Source organism: Peromyscus eremicus, chromosome 13, assembly GCF_949786415.1.
Source record: "Peromyscus eremicus chromosome 13, PerEre_H2_v1, whole genome shotgun sequence".
In the NCBI taxonomy this organism is placed as follows: domain Eukaryota; kingdom Metazoa; phylum Chordata; class Mammalia; order Rodentia; family Cricetidae; genus Peromyscus; species Peromyscus eremicus.
Window position 1 is genome coordinate 28,915,356 of NC_081429.1, and position 22,799 is coordinate 28,938,154.

Genomic DNA, 22,799 nt, shown 5'->3' on the forward strand with positions numbered 1-22,799 from the left:
GAGTTTCAAGAAGGATAAGTTCACACTCTGTTAAATATTTCCAAACATCACTCCTTCCATTCCATCTAATTTACAGAACCCTTGAGGCACCGCATGCTTTTTTTTGCATAATACAAACTTACATGCCTACTAGAGCTAGAAAAAAGCACTTTACAAGCTCCTTAAATTGCTGAGTTGGGTATTTTCAGCTAATTAAATATTTGCTGATGTTCGAAAAGAATACTGTTTCATGCTTTTTAAGTGTCTAGGAAATCATTTCTTTTTGCTGAATCAGAGGGGGCATGCTTAGAAATAAAGGCTTAGGTAGTTGGGTTTTAGGGCAGAATGATATAATTAAAGAGACTTGAGCACTTTAGTCCCAATACACCTGTTTTTTGTTTTGTTTTGTTTTGTTTGTTTTGTTTTTTTGTGGGGTTGGGGAGGGTGGTTTTGTTTTTTCAGTTGCTTGGAACAGTGTACAATATAGCTCAGGCTAACCTTGAACTCCTGATCTCCATCGCTAACATGCTACAATTACAAGCATGTGTCACCATGCCCAGCTAATCCCTTTAAGATCTATAGAACACTACATTTTATGTAACCAACACTAGATGTAGCTCCATCTCTATGTATTTCTCTATGAAATAAATGAGCTTACTAGTATTTTGAAAGGAAAATTAACTGAAATTCCTGGACTCAAAATCCAGTCTGATTCATCCACATTTCTCTGCTCTCCAACAGGAAGCCACTTTGGTAATGGATGTAGGAAAGATAATGAGTAGCTTCAATGGTAGATATTTTCAAGAAGTGTTATCAGTTGCTTTAAGTGGTGTTTTCAGTCACTCTACTTGAAAATTCATCTTAAACTAATCATCAAATGCAGATATGACATAAGCAAGTCCAATGATGTTACTCCTCAGCCATTCAACTCCAGGATCTCTAGCAATATTGGACACCATGTTAGACTCATTGAGGGCTCAGCAATATGTCATTCTAGGGACTGGAGAGATTGCTCAGTGGTTAAGAGCACTGATTGCTCTTCCAGAGGACCCAGGTTCAATTCCCAGCACACACATGGCAGTTCACAGCTGTCTGTAACTCTAGTTCTAGTGGATCCGACACCCTCACACAGACATACATGCAGGCAAAACTCCAATGCATTTAAAAATAAAAATCTTTAAAAAATGTCATTCTGTTCACTTAACTTGGTTTTATCTTTCTTCTTTCTACCTCAAGCCACTTAATGTCAGAAACATTACTTCTCTGCCTGCTCCATATTAATAAATATGTTGGTTATGTTAAAGGGTGAGTTCTGATCTATTAATTCAGAGGGTTAATTTGTAGCCTCTATTATACTACTCATATTAAACATGCTCTTCTTTTTTTTTTTTCCGGTGAACACACTGATCCAAATGAGAAGGCAACTCACCTTTGAGATTTCTCCTTCATGGCCTTCCAGTTTGGTTATGCATTTTCTTGTGGTTGCATTGTAAACTCTTGCTGTCCCTTTTGGAGAGGGATTGGAACATACATTAATCCATCTGAAATGCAAGACGTCACGTTACCTAAAAAAATCCATCCTCTGACAAATGAGCTCTGCACTGAGTTTGTCCTTCCTGTGTTGAGAGTCATGCTCAACCTTCTAAACGCCAAGCTGTCCCACTGCAGAAGAGACTGCACAGGGCTTGTGCTCTATCTCTGACATTGCTGGAAGAGATCATGAGCTTCCAAGTAGAAGAAAGTATGATATGTGGAATAAAAAAAAAGTGGAATAGATAAAATGATTTTAATGTTATTTTAGAATTGGTATGTTTACACACATAAAGCTTACAACTGAGATGCTTCACAATTCAGTAACACAGAAATGTGGGGCACCTTAAAAAGGAAGACTAGGGACTTGAAGTACGGTATGTGATGCACAGACCCCTCTTTGACATCATCACTATGTACAAGACAGGATAAGAATGAAGTTAGAAGGCAGACTGCTGGTCCACATCCCACTCCACAATATCCTAACTCTGTGTCCTGACATGAGGTTCCTTAGCTACTTTATGTACACTTTAGCTCCCTTAGCTGCAGAATTAGGACAACAATTAGGCCAGCTGGGTTAATTATCTTTTACTGAGCAACAAACTAATCCAAACTTATGAACCTCAAACAATAAACATTTGTCATTTTGGAGATAAACAAGAATGTTACACATCTCAATGCTTCTTAGGGAGCACAGAATCAGTAGATGTTTAAGAATACCCTAAAAGAAAAAGAAATTGTTTTTGAAGTAATGGTTTGTAGAACAATGGAAGAACAGAATCACTATTGGAATAAACAACAGGTAACAAGGAAATAAAAACTAGAATGGAACTTGTACTTTATAGCAAACTCTTCATTTCTTGTAGTGGGTAGCTGTTCCAGCTTTGACCTTGAAGCATTGCCCCTAGTGAGGCAGTAGGTTAACTGCCACACCTGCCTATGACCTGCCCCTGAGGCATGGCCGAGACGAGACCCTTTAAGATCTGAAATGTGTATGTGCCAGCTCTCTTGGCTCCTCGTGATCCTGGATACTGGATTGCAGACCAAGTCCAAGTTCTCACCTCTTCTGGATCCTGTAACCAACCCTTTATTGGTTGTAAGTTACCCTGAAATAAACCTCTTTTAATTACCAGATAAACTACATGAAATTGCCTCATTAGTTGCTGCTATAATTCCTCAGCTTTCTGATCCTCCAACCTTTTCCCCAGTAAATGCTGTTGAGTGACTTCCAATATTCTATGCAACCTAACAGTTTATGTAATAAATATGTATGGATGATTAATTATGTCCTGTCTGACTTTCCATAACATAACTTCATGAGGAATATGTTGAATTATCCACAGTATGATAAACTACCACATAAAATCATAGAGAGTTTTCAAGGGCATGATGTAGATACCAGTGTTACATTATGTGTGCTTATGAGGAAAGAGGTGAGATAATCAGCATTCCACACTACTCTAAGAAAACATGACACAGGTATATCTTGGCATCATACACAATAGACAGAGGTGGTTATACAGAAATATAAACTAAGAGAGTAGTGAGGTGAAGTATCACACAATTTCATGCAATGTTATCAAGGACTAGACCCAGCCTAAAGCCTACAGGTATTTACTAGGGGTATGCAATATTGTGTAGAATCACACATTATTCTCATGGATATGGTGTGCATTCAATATGATAGCTTATACAGATTGTTTAAAGATTTATTTTCTTTTTAATTGTGTGTATCTGTATGCGTCTGTGTGTAGATATTATAGGTGAGTGCAGGTGCTGGTGGAGACCAGAAGAGAATGTTGTGACCAACAGAACTGAAGTTGCAGGCAGTTGTGAGCCACCCAACATGAGTGCTGGAAACCAAACTTAGGTCCTTCTTAAGAGCAGCAAGCACCCTTAACCACTGAACCATCTCTCCAGCCCCTCTTATACAGATATGATACAAAGCTATGATACAAAGTCATGTGTTACATCACTAAATAATGGAAGCATAGTGTGGTAGAATGCAAAATGTCAAACATCTTACACATAGAAAGTGTAGCATCAGTAAGGTCTTCAAGGACATGACAGTGTAGCATTACACACAATCATTGGGAAGAAAAAGCAATCATTGTGTGGCATAATATATGGTACCAGAAGCTGTCACAGAAATAACATATCCACATATGTGGTTATACATTGTTTGGAGTGGCAGAACACATAAAGGAAATATGTCATTCATATTCATGGTATCACATATACGTAAAAGAAATGTCATGACATATTATAGAATCAAAGTTGGATGTGGTGTTCAAACATCATCTTCATAAGATGATATAGATATACACAGTATCAGCATATGGATACTCAGAATAAACTATATAAATCTATATAGTGTTTTACCTCACTCTTGCTATAGCTCAAACTAGAGAAATCAGTACAGTCAGAGATTGTTTAAATATGGTGTAGTATCATAAAGGGGCTTTTGGAGATAAGACAGAACAGTATGACATAATATGGGATCACTGGGAATATGGCACTTATAGAATATTAAAGCTATGATACAGAAAAGAGAAAGCATGGTACCTGGCTAAATAGAAAAAGTACACATAGTATTGTGTAGTGGGTAATTTCACCAATAGTATTGCATTATGTTTATCCAAGAAGGCCAGAAACTCATAGTGAATATCATACATGGTCAGCATGCATAGTGAGGCACCATAATGACACATACATGCTTCAATATGTCACTCAGTAACCAAAAGATGGCACATATACATTTTAATACACTGTCATCAAAGATAAAACTATAATATACTCTTGCATCGTAAGTGGATATCAAACTGATGTGACAGATGGCATTTCACCATATGTATTTTTCAAAGAGAGGATGAGATAATATCTCAGGTCATTTTCAAGACCTTGGATCAAATCATGATTCATGGGACTCAGGAAGACCAGACAGACACAGACTATCATCAGACATAGTTACTGGGGACATGGAGACACAATGCAACACCATATGTGGCCATCAGAAAGATAACAGAGACAGTGCATGGCACCATCTGTGGTCTTTCTGGAGATGAGGCACATTCAGTGAAGATTTCTGTGTGTTGATCAAGGATATAACACAATATAGTATGGGGCCTAGCTATTAAAGTGACATCAAAAATACAGTGGAGCAGCATAAGAGATGACTTATATTAGTGTAGCATGCATTATATCTGAATGATGGCATTGACTCATTAAATACCATTTTTGTTCATTTGTTTTGAGATAAGGTCTCATTATGCAGTCTTGGCTGGCCTGGAACTCACAGAGATCTGCCTGCCGCTGAGCCCTTTCTCTAGCACCTGCTCATAACAACCTGTGTTCAAAGTTACAAAGCTATGTTATAACAAGTGATACTCCCATGATTGGTTTTATGATATTGATTTTATGTAATCAAATTCCTAGATTTACACAGTATAGCAGTCAAGAAAGAACCTATGAGACATATTTTGACTAGTTGTTATGAATTAAGGAATGTGATAACCAATAAAGAATGAGGACAGGGAAGCAGGTAAGGACTAACAAGAATTAAAGTCATTTAAAAGGACAGCATTTGGAGAACTTTTCTTTCCTGACATTAATATTTTCTTTATGCCACAGTAAATAGGACTGTGTGGTCTTGGCCAAAGAATAGACAAAGGTTACAAGTAGAGAGCTCAGAAGAGGTGCACACATATGGTCCCCACCTATTGCCCAGTCCAATTCAATGGAAAAAATAGAATGTCATACGGATATAGGTATGGGAAGCAATGAGCTCACACTTCTATTTACTCCATATACAGAAACTACTGTAATAAAGTGTAAAAGCAAAAGCTATAAAATCTCTATATTGTATCTTGCTGCATGCAACAAGTTCCCCAAGACTTAGTAGGTTAAAGACTTGTTTATTACCTGATAGTCACTGTGTGAAGAACTCAGGAGGGGTTTTGATAGGTAAGGATATCCTTGTTGGACTAAAGGAGAGGGGGTGCCACCATGCTCAGTTTAAATACCATTCTTTATGGCTATCCAAAGGAAGAAGTGTATAGTGACATCACAATGATGTTTAATTTATGATTAATACATAAGGTAGCTTCATATATCATCAAAAAGATGAACCAAAATAGAATGTTACTTTATGATATCATGGATATCATAAGCCATATACTACCATCATGCATCATTATCAAAAAAGGGTGAAAATAGAGTTTTCATGCCTACAATGCTATCAGAGATGTGAATAATGGCAGGGCATCACATAGTCTTTACAATATATCAACAATATGACCATACTATGACATAAAATTTAAATATGAGGTACACTGTGTTTTTGTCATATGTTTTTGTCATATACATAGATCAGGCATCTACAACATCATTCCATATCATCATAGACTTTCACAGCAGGATTACACACAGTTATCAAAGAGGCAAAGTAGTCAGACTACAGTGCCATATGTAGTATTCTAAAGTATATATATATAGTATAACATGATACATAGTTGTCATATACATTACCTACAGAATAGAATCATGCATAATTATCAGAAATTATATAGACATACAATGTCATATTATTAACAAAGAGATGACATATTAATGCAGCATCATATATGATCTTCAAGATTATATAAGCATTATGTATAGCTGATACAGTCAGTGAGATAATAAGTCCAGTTGTAACAGAGATTATACTTATATAGTATATTACCATTATTCAATGGATTATGTGATACTGAGATTATCTGTAGAGAATACAGAGTAAGATATTGTCAATATTAATAATGTATATATATATAGTAGCATTATATAGAGTAAGATATTGTCAGTAGAGATCACACACACACACACACACACACACACACACACACACTACAGGATTGTATAGAGTAAGGTATTGTCAATAGACATCATGTATACATATATACTGAAGCATCATATAAAGTAAGATACTGTCAGTAAAGACAATGAAGATATATATCTTCATCATATAGAGAAAGAAGCTACCAGTAGAGCTCATAGAGATATATGTACCACAAGTATCATAAGGTAGATAAGATAAATGTGGCAAGTAACCTGACATAAATTTACCATAGTGTCAGAGGTGTTTTTTTTACGTATGACTCTGATACACTGTGGCATAAAACATGTTCATCCAGAGGGTGTGGCTGACTGTGGATTCTCATAAGTGACCATCAGTGAGATGACAATATACTGTCATTTATGGATAGAAAGGAAGTGGCGTGGCTTGACACAGCTTCACATATAACATTCTCAGATGTCATTCACACAGTGAACAGCATCATGAGTGGTATTCAAGGAGATGAAACATAGACTGGTACCATACATAGACATTTATGTGACTGTTTAGCGTAGTACCATAACTGGTCATCAAAGCCATGACCTGCATCAGGCTGCAAAAATATATTATAGAGATTCAGCTGTATATTAAAGCTATACCTAGAAAAGTCAAGGCATTTTTCTAGAGAAAGCCATTTATCAAGGAATATTTGGTGTTACTCAGTTTTTAATATATCAGCTGTGTTTTGCTATGAAATTCTTGTGTGCCCATATACTACTAGGTCATAGGTCAAACAGACCTTCTGCTAATCTACTAGGTAATACCCCTGCAGGGCCTAGGAGACAGAGGGGCTATAGATGCATAGCTTTGTTTCTTGTATAAATGAAGCTCAGACCACCCCTTGCCTTCAGGCCAATAACATTGAAGAGCTATTGACTCAGAAGAATAGGGTTTTTTGCATAACCAGGTGCAGTAAAGATTGGAGAGGAATTCCTGGCCGGAGCAGAGTCCCATGCCTGGGAGAGAAAGAACAAGGCAGTTTCTGTAGATGATAGACAGAACCATGTGGGCAGAGAGAGGACAACAGGGCAGAGTTTCTCAGAGCCAGAGGTAAGGAGCAAGGAAGGAAAGATGGAGGATGAAGGAATAGAAGAAGAGTTCGAAAGCATAGGAGCTTAGTTAGGTTTATGACAGGGAAGTAGGTACAGAGAAGAGCTGTATGTGAGGATGGAGCTGAAGCTATATAGATAGAATTTTGTCCTAGAGAAATAAAGTGATGGACAAAAGAGAATGGTGTACATAGATTCCTTTCCCTCAGATACCCCACTCTGGACATAGCATCTTCCCCAGGACCCTGGAAGGGATTTTCTCAGAGCAGGCCCTTGGGAAAATTCCATTAATGACCAAGAGCATAGTGTTGGAGAATGGGCATGAAGGAAACTTCATGAATACTGTATAGCATCATGTGTGGTGATCAAGGACAAGGGCACACAATATTATAGCACCATTTGTAGTTAACAAGCAGCATCATATATGATAATCAGGCCAATGGTACAAAATCAGAATGAGGACTTGGGGTTTCAAAAATATACAGGATCATCAGATGACGAGGACATAATATGGTATTGTATTTGCCTATGAACAAGGTAATGGAAGCATACTGTAGGATATGTATCTCACAGGGATTTGACAGCCATAGTGGAACAGCACATTATTTATAGAGTTTGTGAAGTTTATTTTGGTAACATCAATAGTGGCCAAGTTGATAATCCCAAAAGAATGGAACATTGTGCACAATCATCAAAGACATAACTGTGAACATGGGATCATACGTACAGAAGACATCAAGACCTGTGGAGACATGTGTGGCTCTACCAAGGAGGTAACACAGATAATGGAAAAACATCACATGTGATTACTAAGAATGCAACATAGACCCAAAATTTGTGAAACAATCATCAATGCCCACTACTCAGAGACTGAGGCAGAAGGATCACAAGTTCAGGCCAGTCTGGGCTATGGAGTAAATTCAAGTCCAAGACAGACAACTTAGAGAGATCCTACCTCAAAATAAAACTCAGGGCATATAGTTCAGTGGAAAAATGTTGCTGAGCTCACACTAAACTGTAGATTCAATCCCCCAATATCACATACAGACAAAAAGAATGTGACAGGACACACTGTGGTGACATACACGTCATCATGGAGATAAGACACATGTTTCCACCACAACAGGTTCCTGGGGAGATGGAGCATGGTATAGAGTCAGGCACCATTTCCAAGGCAAACATAAATCCCTCCATAAGTTAACTGCGTGACAGATGACTTACCATCAGCAGAAGCCGTTGCAATAAGTTTCCCTGTGTAATCAAAGCAGCTGTCTAGTATTTCATCATCGTGGCCTGTTAAGGTTGCTACACATTTCCCACTGGTAGCATCCCACAACTGAAATTGAGAGAGACAGAAACCATCAACTAAGCAACTAAATTCCTCCCCAAATGGGAAGATGCCCAGTGATCTTCATGATATGAGTGTGCCTTGCTAAATAACTGTGCTAAAAGGATACATATAATTCTCTCTGATCAGTTAATTCCACTTTGATTTATGACCAAAGACCACAGCCAACCATCTGGTCACGGGAAAAATCAAAGCTGAGACACTCAGAATTTTCCACATCATTAAGGAATTAAAAATCATCCTGAGTGATGTGCTTCAGGGATTGGTATGAAGGGATCTTTTCTGTGACAAAGATTTCAGAGGACTATGAGTTTGATCCCAAACTATTACAACAGAAAATGAAAAGTATATCCATAGTGAGATTTGAATGCTACTTGTATAAAGTTAAGTGACAAATGATTATAACCTCTCAGTAATTATTGTTGAAGAGAAGAGAAGAGAAGAGAAGAGAAGAGAAGAGAAGAGAAGAGAAGAGAAGAGAAGAGAAGAGAAGAGAAGAGAAGAGAAGAGAAGAGACCCAATGGCAGGAAGAAACTTAGCTGAGGCTCTTTCAGGGTCATGCCAATTGAAGCATACTAAATAAACAGCAGGACACTGAATAAAATTAATGTGGCTTTTTAAACAAGACCTTTCTTGCCTTTGAAGCAATCAAAATTGTTTTTTTACCTCATAGTTCCTTCAAGCTTAGACAACTGGAAACTTGAAATAACAAATAGCAATTATTATTTATAAATCAACGTTTAACTGTATGTCTTCTTTGAAGTCTGTTAGTGTTATGATGAACACCTGATGCGGTATAAAGGACAGAGACACGGTACAAAACAAAGTCAACTCTGAGCTCACCATGCAGGTCTTGTCCATGGAGCCTGTCAATATTAGAGAGCAATCCCAATTGAACAAGGCACTGCTGATCTCCGCACAGTGGCCAATTAAAGTGTGCACCTTCCTGCAAGACAGAAATGGTCACAGCTAGTAAACGACGTCCTGGTTTCATTTCTGTGTGACAAGCCACCCTGAAGAAAGTGGCATAGGGGAGGAAGGGACTATTCAGCTCGTCATTCTAGGGTACAGCCCGTCATTTCAGGGAAGCTAAGGCAGGGACTCAGACAGCTGGTCACACCTCAGAGGGAAGCAAGAACACCCCACACCCCATGCTGCCTGCTGGGTGCTGCTTCTGTGCAGCTGGCTTTCTTCATTCTTAACACAGTTTAGGGCCCAGGCCAGGAAATGGTACTACCCGCATCCAGGGTGGGTCCTCCTACTTCGATGAACAATCAACACGAATCTCCCACAGACATGTCCATAGGCCATCCTTATCAAAATAATTTCTCACTTGGAGTCTCTCTTCTCAGGTGACTCTAGGCCAATGGTTCTCAACCTGTGGGTCACAACCCCTTTGGCAAACCTCCATCTCCAAAAATATTTACATGACGATTCAGAAAAGTAGCAAAATTATAGTTATGAAGTAGCAATGAACATAATTTTATGATGGGGGTCACCACAACATGAGGAACTATACTAAAGGGTCACAGCATTAGGAAGGTTGAGAACCATTGTCCTGGGTTGTGTCTGGTTAACAACAAAAACTAGCTACCACGGGTGTTTTACTACAGCACACGTACACATGGTCAAACCCATATGTGTGAATTAAATTTTAGTATTTACAAAATTACATTTTTTTTTTTTTTGGTTTTTTCAAGACAGGGTTTCTCTGTGTAGCTTTGCGCCTTTCCTGGAACTCGCTTTGGAGACCAGGCTGGCCTCGAACTCACAGAGATCCGCCTGCCTCTGCCTCCCAAGTGCTGGGATTAAAGGCATGCGCCACCACCACCCGGCCCAAAATTACATTTTTTATAATGAAACAAAAATAGTTTCGCTGTTGCTCAAAAAGAGAAGACTAATTTCAGTAAAAATACATGTAAGTTTTAAGCAATCAAAGATAATATGACTGAGGTTGGAGAGATGGCTCAGCAGTTAAGAGCACTCACTGTACCCAGAAGATCCACGTTTAGTTCCCAGCATCCATATAGCAACTTACAACCACCTGTAACAAGTTCCCAGGGATCCAATGTCCTCTCCTAGCCTCCCTGGCAGGCATGTGGTGCATATACGTACATGAATGCAAAAACACTCACATACATAAAATAAAAATAAATCTTTGTTTACAAAAGAAATATGATTGTGTCTGCCTTATTCCATCCCCAGACAGTTTCTGATTTGATCAGAAACATATAGTATCATGTATTCACATATCACACTGTACCCCATAAAGATGTACAATTATCATATATTAGTATGACTTTGAAAAAAGTATTGAAGGAGTTGGAGATGTTAACTACTCTATTTTTATCGTTTAACACTTTATACATATATTGAATTATCACACTGTACATATAAATATGTACAATTAAAATAAATTTTGAAAACTATAACTTTACTTAAAGTAACATTTCAGAAAAGACTGGATAATGATTCATAAAGATAGTCTCAAACTCTAGAAATGGTCTTAAAATCAATGAGTACAACTAGGAAGGTAGCCCGGATGACAGAGTGCTTGCTTTCTTACCATGAAGAACACTCTGGGTTTAATAAGCCCCAGTACTACATGAATCAAGTGTGGTGGCTCATGACTATACTATCAGCATTCAGAAGATGGAAGCATGAAGATCAGAAGTTCAAGGTCACCCACAGCTACAAAGAGAGTTTGAGGTCAGCTTGAGCTATATGGGACTCTGACTCCAACAATAATTTATTCTAACTAATTTATGAATGAATGCATGCATGAAATAATGAATGAATGAATGAATGAATGAATGAATGAAAGCATATTACTGGATCCCACAGAGCCATGGGTGTTCAGAAGCAGTGTATCAAATGGTTGCAAGGCCTTTCCTTCACTCACGTTCTTGGGTAATACCACTGGTGATGAATCCCTCTATCCAAATTTGGAGTTCAAGAGTGGAGCTTTCCAACACAAATATGCTTATTTAGCTAACTCTTGACAAGTAAGAATAACAACCTTTAGAAAGGAAATTGAAGTTCCTGGGCTAAATTAAGTTTAGGAATTAACTACAAGTTTTAATTCATGATATTCAGCCTTACCATAATAAGATGTCATTGAAACTTCATTATATAGTACATGGGACTAATAACATACGTAACCAAGCTCTTCCTAACTTCCTCCTTTCATGTTGCCCAGAGTTGTGGGAAATCCCTTATTTTGTGGTTCCAAACCACCAAAAAACCAACTCTGGAGATTAGGGAGGTGACTCATGGTCAAGAGCACTTGCTGCTCTTGCAGAGGACCCGGGTTTAGTTCCTAGCACCTACACAGTGGCTTTCAAGCAGGAAAGTGCCAGACACATTTGTGGTGCTCATCCATCCATGCAGGAAAATTACTAAAACACATTTTTAAAAATCAACTATGAGACTGCAGAATTTAAGACACAAACTCCTTAGGCAAGGCTAAGCTAATGTGTAACACAGGATCTTCTTAAGCTCTGCCACAGGTCAAAAATATCTAGAAAATTACCTTCCAGTACTGGCATCCCATACTACAACTGTGTGGTCAAAGGACCCTGTGATAATTCTGTCTCCTGAGGTGTCAAATGACAAGGAAATGATTTCTGCCAAATGACCCTGGAAAAAGAACAGATACAGTCATATACATGTGTAGATAAGAGCACTCAGATAAGAATATGTGTAGATAAGAGTACAGTATCATCCAAAAGATGGGAGAGGAGAAATGCATCGAGAGACACAGGTAATCCAACTAGGCTGGGCTGGGCTGAGCTGGGCAGGGCAGGGTGGGGTGCTGGGCTGGGCTGGGCTGAGGTAGGAAGGGCTATGCATGTGTACAGCTTTCTCTGCAGGGTAACAAGGAGGTTGAGAGATGAGAATGTGGTGATGTGCACAGTAAATCATCAAAGTTCATTGTCTTGCACGCTTCAAGTAGGTTCATTGCAGGACAATGGAAATGTGATGGGGCAGGAACTGGGTTATTTTAAAAACAATAGAATGTGCTTGGAGAAACTAGAAAGGGTCTTTCCCATTGTCCTGGGAAGGCTAGAAGGGCTGTCTTTGGGTAGTCATGATAATAATGAGTGGGAAAAAAATAAAAACAGTAGACAGGATAATCTAGTAACTTTAAAAAGAAAGAAACTTCTATGGTAGTGTGATGGGAACTGGTCGATAATAGGCAGCTGCCCATGACCTGACTTTCCTTCCTCACAGGCTAGAGCTGAGGAGCCCACTGTATGAGACCCTATGAAGAAGTTCCTCCTGCAGCAAATTCTGAGAATCTGGAAAGAGGATCTTGTTTGCGATATGAGCATCATTTTCCCAATTATTTCAGTAAATAAATACGATTAAATACCTTTATTTCTATTCATTTTGTTTCGTTTTGCTTCTGCACTATATCCTTGAACACACAATCCTCTTGTCTTAACCTCTGAACTGCTAGGATTACTACCACCACCACCCCCTCTCGTGTGTGTGTGTATGTGTGTGTGTGTGTGTGTGTGTGTGTGTGTGTGTGTGTGTGTCTGTCTGTCTGTCTGTCTGTCATGTATGTATATGTGCATGTTTGTGGGTGCGCTTGCCTGTGGAGGCATTCATGGAGGCCAGAGGTCAACTTCATGTATCTTTCTCCCTCACTATTCACTTTAGTATTTTTGAGACTGAGTCTCTCACTAGACCTAGAGCTGACTGTTAGACTGGGCTGGCTGGCCAGGACCCATCTGTTTCTACAATCCCAGGCACTGGGGATACATGTCTGTGTCACCACACCTGACTTATATATGAATACAAGGAATCTGAACTCAGTGTCTCATGCTTACTCAGAGGGATTTACCCACTGAGATACTTTCTCAGCCCTTGAGTATATTTGTGGATAATAGAATAGTTTAAAATCTCATCTACAAATTGACTGACTGACAAGATGAAACATAGCTGAGCATCTGAATTTGGAGCATGCACACAGGTTCCTTTCCACCAGCAGATGGGTATGCAGGCACATGTGCAGAGCAGGCCTCGGTGTGCCAAACAGGCCCAGCAGAATCAGGAGAAGGAAAATATATTGAAACCACAGACATCAACTAAAACGAAGTTTTCCTGAAAGAAAATGCAATCAAGAAACTCTGTCCCATGCTGGTGTTAATAATGCTAGGTCTTAGATTTAAAAAAGAAAAGCTATTGGAATAACTTTTTAAATGATGATTTTTTTTTCCCTCTTGTTTTAGTCTACTTTTAATTTTCTTAGAGAAAGTATCCTGTTTGTGTTTGTCCGGTTTGTTTTGAAAATTCACTTACACTTGTAAAAGAACAAGGAAACCAAGACCACCATCTGACGGTTCCTACTCATTATAATAGGGAGCTACTTTTATTTCACTTGTGGACAATTGAGATGGATGGGACGAAGTGGTGGATGACAGGTCCTGGGAAGGTGTCAAACATGGGGCGGTGACAGGCAAGACAGAAAGCCATAGGCACCCCATCTGTGGGCCATGCCCTTTGCTCTTTCTGCTTCCACCCAGTCCCTTGTCTTTCTGTGTAACTCAGAATAATTTGAAACTGGACATGAAAGGAGAGGGAGAGCATGAACCACAATCTCGAAAAGAATCTTCTGGTGTGGTTCTTCAATTGCGCTTCTTCCAAACAGGAACAGCTCCTACCCATCCCCTTTCAGTCAGATAGACAAGGAATGCTAAGATTATGTGATTTACATAATAAAAAAACAAAAGCTATGTTGGTTTCTCTACCTTTTACATGAGTCTGACCCAATAGTCAGAAAACCAACTGTAGGATCTCTCACAGTTTAAACACCAGTGGCTCAAAAACTTCTTCTAACATATCCTTCACTTCATAACAAAATACAACTAATAATCAACACGGATGACAGGCTTATTAACAATATGGACCTACTGTTAGAGTGACCACTTCCTCTCCATTCTGAATGTCCCACAATTTGGCCGTGGTATCCATACTTCCAGTAGCAACCACTGTACTTTGTGGGTTGAATGATAAGCACACCTACAACAAATGAAATGGGGGGGAGCTTTAGAAATATGATGTTTCAGACTCTTAATAATGCATTGAAACTCTTGCAATTACCTTAGCAGATGTCGGCTTAATGGTTTGTGTAAGAACACACCAAGCCATCAGAGTGGGAAACCTGTTGGCTCCAGGTAGAATCCTGAGCAGTCTCCTACTAAAGAGAGGCCTTGTTCCTCTCCTGTCACCTGCTCTGTCACAGATTCCCTTTACAGCTTCCAGAACACAGAACAATGAGAACCAAAGCATAGCCCATCTCCTGTGAGTTTCATGCTAGGGGCTCTCTGTGTCTTTGTAGCTGTGATCACAGTCCTACTGAGAATGCTCTCAGTGATTAACTGTGATTTCTGGCTCACTTTGTCAATTCCATGTCCTGGATGGCCTTTCTGCAGGCAGTCTTTCTAGTACTCCCAGACTCATGCCTTTGGTCTTCCCGTTAGCAGCTGTGCCTATGACTATAACTTCACCACCAGCTAGTCCGTCTCTGGTTACAATGCCCAAATACTTTCAGCTTTCTTCCTCACTTGCCATCCCATCCTCATCCCAGGAAACCTTCCGTGTCCTTGAGACCTCTGCCTTGTCTCCTGGTCTGTCATTACCATTCAGCTGATGGCACTGGGAGCATCACGGCCTCGGGCATACTCAGCCTACACATTCAACAGGGTTCACAGAAGTTATCTTACAGTTCCTGTGATAACCTCGTCAACCCTCATGGAGTCATTTCTCTAACGATAAGCAAATGAAAACCAGAGAAGAGGTCTGCTCATCACACTTAGATGCCAGTCACATCACATGGCTGCTTATAGTCATTGCAGGCTACCCTAAACATATCTGTGAATGATTAAATCTTAAGTGGTGGGAATTACACGGACAATCCACGCAGGCTAAAAATACTGGGTCAAGGTTTGAAAACTCAATATAAAAATAACCTTCACTCTCACTATGGAGTCCTAAAAGGAAGGGGAAGAGGATCGTAAAGGAGTCTCCAGAATGTCAACTGTACTCACGATCTCTGCCGTGTGGCCCCTGAAGGTGTGGTAACACTTTCCCGACTCTGCACTCCAGAGTTTACAGGTCTTGTCAAAGGACCCAGTGGCAATTTTGTCACTGCGAATTTTAAAGGTCTGGATTTTAGAAACAAATTCAGCCACATTGCACGATACCCTGAACTGAGACTAGACATGCTGACATGTGGTTATCATCCTACTTGGGCATACACTTCACTGTTAAAATAAGAAGCAGTTTCCTGCTTGCTCCGGTGAATAACAAAGTCAAGGTCTGATTTCTAAAGGTATCAACTCATGTGCATGGATGTCAGAGACATCTCATTAAAGGTATGAATATGTTTTTGTAATTAAACAATTAACATAAGAACAATGTAACTTCAGAAAAGAGTGAGAGAACTAACCCTGCCCCACACCAGCTACACAGGTGAGCGGTCCCTGCGTCCCATCTGAGCAGCACACTAGAGCTGCACCTGTTGGTGGTGGCACAGGTCAGCCAGCCCAGAGGGCGTGAGAGGAGGAGAGCTGACCCCCTATAGCAATCAGGAGAGAGGGACAAACAGTAGAGCTGGGCCTAGCAATATGAGCGAGGGGGACCTAGACCTGAGGGCCTGAGAGCAGGAGAACTGCCCCCTTCTTGCTGCAGGTTTCATTGGGTGAGCTGGCTGAGGCAATGCTGGAGCTCACCAGGGTAGTGACGACGAGGGAAAGCTAGAGAGCTGACCAACCCAGCTACCGTTTAGGCCCAGAACAAGGGCTATGAGTTGGCCTACCCCAACATCCACCAAATCTATGGACTGTTCGAGCATGTGAAGGGGATGAGCCTACAGATCCAAAACAGCAGGATCTCCATGACACAAGATAACAACAGGATATTCAAGAGGAGCCCCAGTGAGAGCCCATTATTGGTGGTGTAGTAGAAACCAGAGGCCTTGAGCCAGACTGATGACTCATGGTAATGAACACTTACAAGTAAAGATGAATAGACTAAAGAGTAAACTGTGTGTCTCAATGAGCCACACTACAGCTTCCATGACAAGATTCTTCTTCTATTTTTTGTTTTTGTTTTTGTTTTGTTTCTTATTTTGTTTGGTTTTGGGTTTTTCTTTTAAATTTAGTTTTGATTTGCAAGGGAGGGAGATAAATGAACTCTGAATACATGATGTAAAATCCACAAAGAACCAATAAAAGTATATAAAGGAAAAATTAGCTATATGAATTTCAATAATATATAATCTTAGCTATATGGACATAGAAAAAACTCTATTATAGGTATACAGAAGGGAAACAGTAAATTTTAAAGGGGGAAAGTCACAGTGATAAGTCTAGGAAAGCACATGGTTGATAAGATCTTGAGAAGTTCGACTTCAGTGATTCCTTGAGAAAATAATACAAAATTATTCCTGTTGCAGAGGCATTTACAGAGGATAGACTCAAAGACTAGAATGCTGTGGGCAGAAGAGATGGTTCAATTGGTCAACTTCTTGCTTCACAAGCATGAAGTCCTGAGTTCAAGGCCCAGAACCCACACAAGAAAGCAACATATTGGAGCAGGAGAGACAGCTCAAGAGTTAAGAGTCTGCACTGTCCTTGAAGAGGACCTGAGTTTGATTCCCAGCACCAGCATCAAGTGGCTCATAATTGCCTGCACTCCAGTTCTAGGAGATCCAATGCCCTCTCTGGTTTCCACAGGTACTGTATTCACATGCATGCACTTATGCACACACACACACACACACGCACACACACACACAAACAGAAGACTTGGGTCCTTTACAAACAGAAGGCTGTGTTGACTTTAGAACAGGGATATTGTCCTTACTCAAAGGGCATAAATAGGTTAGCCTCATTGTCCTTCCATCTTAGCACTGAAATCTTTCATTTCACCCACAATCCATATTTATTTACCCTTTTCAGAAAGTCTTGTCCACCCAGTGGGATTATTTGTTGCAGTGGTTTGGTTTGATTGGGTTGGGTTTGCCTCAGACAGGGTCTCATTACATAGTCCAGACTGGCCTCACTCCAAAGATTCTCTTGTTTTCACCTCCTGAGTGACTACAGATATGCACCTTCATATCTGGCATTTTATTTTTTTTATTTTATTTTATTAAGAATCTAAGTGTCTGGAGAGATGGCTCAGTGGTTAAAAATCACTGGCTGTTCTTCCAGAGGCCCTGAGTTCAATTCCCACATGGAGGCTCACAACCATCTATAATGAGATCTGGTGTCCTCTTCTGGCATGTAGGCATATATGCAAGCAGAACATTGTATAATAATAAATAAAAAAAATCTTTAAAAAGAAAAAAAGAATCTAAAATACTTGTTTTCTTTTGTTTCTCTGGTGTTTTCATTTTTCTTTTCCAAACCCAGGCTCTTGCCTATGCTGGACAAGTGCTACCACTGAACTATATCCTCATTTCCTATATTATCATTACAAATTATCTTGCTGAAGATTCATTTTCTCAGAAGCATAAGGACTGGGCCATAAGGTCCAAGCCACATATACTAAAGAAAGTTATAAATGGCCAGGACAGGCATAGAACTTACATTTGTCCAGACAACATCGATGTCTTGCCTTTTTCCTCTGGTCCCAGGCTACCTGCTCAGTGTACCTACAATTGCTCTTGACTAAAGGAAGCAAGGACTTTCTGTGGATGCTCCAGGGTAGCTCATCCTGGTGAACACCCACAGAATGCCCAAAAGCTTCCTGACACTCTAGGTTGGTCAGGCTCCAGAGTCTCAAAAGAGCTCTTCCTATGACGTGGTGATTTGAAACAAAATGGCCACCAAATTGAATGCCACTATTAGAGGTGTATTCTTGCATGGGTGTGGTCTTGTTTGAGGAAGTGAGGCATTATGGAGGTGGGCTTGGAAGTCTCACATATGCTCAAGATACCACTCAGTGTTTTAGACCACTTCCTGTTGGCTGAAAGATGGAGAACTCTCAGTTACCTTTCTAGCATCATGTCTGCCTGCATGCTGCCATGTCCCACCAGGATGAAAATGAACTGACCTTGTGAAACTATAAGCCACCACCTCAATTAAATATTTTCCTTTATAAGGACAGGGGAATATGTGGCTGATATGTAAAATTAAATTAATTGTAAAATAAAAATATTTAAAAATAAAAATTAAAAAAATGTCTAGTCTAAGTGCAAATAGTCTTGCAGACTCCATTGTCTCCCTCTGCATCTCTGTCAAAGAAGGCGCCAAGCATTGTGAGGGCTGATCCCCTGCCTCCTCACATGTCCCTTTGACCCTTCAGTCTGCCAGAACAATCTTTGTCAAAAGCACTTTTTACTGTTCCATTCCTGTGTTCACAAGCCTCTGTGAGCAGTCCAGCCCCGCAGGGTAAAGTGTGCCTCCACAGCGCATGCTGACCTCAGCCTTGCATCCCTCTTTGGGAAACAGTCCCTTCAGAGACAGACCGGCACGCTGGGCTGCTGGTGAATCGCCAACGTGAAAGTCCAAGCTGCCGCCCCTCCCCGGTATAGTCACCAGGCCTCCACCTTCAGGGTTCAGCTTTATGGGAGTCACCTTAAGACACCCAAACTAGGAGGAATCTCCTTGGTTTCCTCCTCTTAGCTCTTTAACCATTTACTATTTTGTTCTTGTCGTGACGGTGAGATCGTAAATAAATCAGATTCCTCAAACCATTTTCACTAATGGAAAAAGTCATTGTAAGGGATCCATTGTGAAAGAAAAGTCCGATTTTTGAAATTTTACTCAATTGTATACACCCATGTGGCACCCTTATGACAGAAAACCAAGGTCTCTGAACTCACTTAACTGGCTCAGGGTCAGCAAATTGATCACCTGGGTTACAGAAATCTTACTGAATCCCCACAATTCCCAGCTTTGTTTCCTTTCAAATGGGATGAGAAGGAGCTTGAGAGATGGTTCAGGGAGTAAAGGGACCTGCTGCCCGACCTGAGATGACATTCATCTCTTGGTCCCTATGTGGTAAAAGAAGAGAAGTGAAATATCCTCTTGCTACCACATACGCACTTTGGCATCTGGGTGTGTGTGTATCTATCTATCTATATCTTATCTTTATCTATATCTATATCTCTCTATATATAATTTTTATATATATGAAATTTTAAAAATTGAACATATATTTTAAGATTTTTAAATAGGATGAGAAATTTGAAGAATTTAAATACACCAGAAGAACAAAATCCATTGGCTCTTACTCACAACTTCATTGGGAAGAACTTTCTCAAACATTTCTCTTACTGCTCTCATAGAAGACAGAAACTCTCTTTTTGTCTTTGCACCTTAGGTAGTATTTTTTAATTATTTTGATAACTTGTGCAATTAGATTCCAGAGTAATTTCCACAAGTATGGTTGAAAGCATAAGTTTGTGGACATACAATGACCTCTTGAGAAGACTAGACTCTCACCACAGTAGAGTCAAACACAGTGATGGGTAGGTAGCTTTGTGGCTACAAACACCCACAGTGGCATGGGCATCAGAAACATGGGTGAAAACAGAATGGTCTTAATGTGCTGAGTCAGCTGGTCAGAGGTTGGCCTGAAAGGGGGCGCCATTGTTCTTGGCACTGTTTCTTAGCATATTACTATACACGTATTTTTTCTGCCCCACAAAACTGAATATTCACTTAAAAGTGAAAGAAACCATGTTATACAGTTGATGCATGTCACACTCTCCAGAGCCATGAGCACAGTGCTGTACATCAATAAGAGCCACTTCTTGGGAATTTCAAACTTCAGTTGACCCTCTACATGGTAATCCTGGGAAGGGCACTTCAGCTTCCAACATTTTATAAAACTGATACCTATCCCAAAGGCAGTAAACATTAAAAGAGACTTGGAAAGGCTTCCATGGAACATGGCAGAAACTCAATAAATCTTAATCCTGTCTTCTTCCCTTGTCAAGCAGTAGGTGGCAGGATGAATACAGGAATGACAAAGGAGTGAGGAAATGGAATGAACATACCCGTAAGGATTGTTGAAGGCTATGGCATAAACCACGTTTTTGTGACCCTCCAGTGTGTGCAGCTCCTCTCCAGATGCAGTGTCCCACACCTTGCATGTCCTATCATAGCTTCCTGTGATGAAGCTAGCACAGAGAATGGGAGCACATTGCATGGTAAAAATGACAGGCATTGCACTCATCGATACCTTGCTTTTTTGTGTGTTTTTGTTTTTGTTTTCTCCCCACTGGATATACTAACCCCTTTACCATCCTTCGGTATACTTTTAATACTGGAAATCATACATTCAAAACAAAGAACAGTTTGCAAATCCTTTAACTTAAAGTATCACTAAATAGAAAAGTAAACCTTACAGCTCTTATACAATTAAAGTGTGTGCTATAATGACTTGTACAACTTTTGCGAAACTGCACATACTTCTTTGTGAGTAGGACTATGCTCCCAGATGTTCAGATCATAAGTTTTGACATTACCATTGGCCCTCTCTTCCCTAAACTCTACACACCCCTGTCATTATATTCTACAATATCAAAATGTGTTTCTGTTTGAGAGCCATTTAGCCTGAGCTACTTTATGACAGCAATCTTAGCAGACGGATAAGACATATTTGCATGTCTGTGCACCAAAATGATCCTTTTATCTCATCTTTCCTAACCAGACCCTCAGGTCTCAAGCTGATCAAAGAATTTTCTGAACACAGCCTTGGTGGTTCTAAGCATCATACATCAAAACAGCTAGACAGGAAAGGCCCACTACGAATGAACGCATGCCAATCAGCCACAGTGCTGCCCCTGATTGGCAGCTCCTACAGCCCAGGCAAAGATGCAGGTGCCCAGTGATGTGAGTCTTCTTGGTCTCAGCTGTAGTTCTCGAGGATACCTCTCACACAAAATTACACAAACACATAGAGAACTTGGGCTACAGCCATGGGGACAGGTGCTCTCCTCTGTAGTCATCAGGGTCAGAAAATCCAGGAGATGGGCACATTAGTTCTGTAACTAACTGAACTACTTGAGAACCCCTCAGGAATGTTCATCCTTTGCTTGCTACAAGTTAAAAAGAGCAAGGGGACCTTACCAGGAGCCTGCTTTGTTGAGCGCCACATTGGTCAACGGCAATATGTGTGCTCTGAGAACCTTCAATAGAAGGAAACACCATTTATTGTGGACTCACACCAAATTAAACGTATCCATTTGCACTTCAAAAAATGGTGACATTCGATGTATTCTTAAACATATGTGGTAAATGGACAAGATCCAGCAGTCAACCAAATAGTAATAAAACAGCAGTGTGCCTCCAATAAAAACAAACTATACTCTCAATAGCCATAGATAATTGCAAAAAGTAATTGACTCTTTACTTCCCATCAATACCAATTTACTATTGAGATAAATTATGGCTACCAAAGAAGATTCCAAATGGCACTTTTTTGTGACATTGTTGTGTACATGCTACATATAGTTTCCTATGGATGTTTGAATAGTGTACATAAGAAAAAACCTTAAATGTGTTTCAAATACATTTTACAACGCATTGTTCCTTTTTTAATCCTAAAACTATCTTCGAGTTGGAATGTCTCATTTATTTTGAAATCCCTACATTATCTATCAGTTAGTGGGTGCTTAGTGGATGTTCATTGACAAAATACAGTAATTGAATAACTTATAAGTTGAGGGGTTAGCTAGGGTGAGTCAGCTTCAGATATGTCTGCTTCCAGAGTACAACTACTAATAGCTTCCTTTTTTGGCTATCAAGTATGTTCCCTTACATGAGAACTCATAAGGGCAAGGTAGTTACACAGCTTATATTTGTAATTAAACAGTGCCACCTGCTGTAGAAAAAAAACAAAGCATGAAAAGCCTTATTTTCTGGGAACTTGAACGGATGAGAACCAAAGAGAACCTGGACATTTAATTCAGGTAGAACCAATGAACACAAAATAAAAGGAATGTCTGTTATAATAATAATACTTCAAAACATAAAGTCAGTGTATCATGAAGCAATCT

General features: G+C 39.8%; 1 protein-coding gene across 1 annotated transcript in view; it reads right to left on the minus strand.

Annotated features, from left to right (window-relative positions):
* Daw1 (dynein assembly factor with WD repeats 1) overlaps positions 1–22,799 on the minus strand; it is a 42,744-nt gene that overhangs the window by 3,337 nt on the left and 16,608 nt on the right. The window contains exons 4-11 of the mRNA XM_059278297.1: positions 21,871–21,929; positions 20,796–20,918; positions 15,835–15,934; positions 14,699–14,806; positions 12,309–12,415; positions 9,620–9,722; positions 8,650–8,764; positions 1,409–1,485 (exon numbers count right to left, since the gene is read on the minus strand). Coding sequence (XP_059134280.1) covers positions 1,409–1,485; positions 8,650–8,764; positions 9,620–9,722; positions 12,309–12,415; positions 14,699–14,806; positions 15,835–15,934; positions 20,796–20,918; positions 21,871–21,929 — 792 coding nt within the window. The remainder of the gene's footprint in view (positions 1–1,408; positions 1,486–8,649; positions 8,765–9,619; positions 9,723–12,308; positions 12,416–14,698; positions 14,807–15,834; positions 15,935–20,795; positions 20,919–21,870; positions 21,930–22,799) is intronic.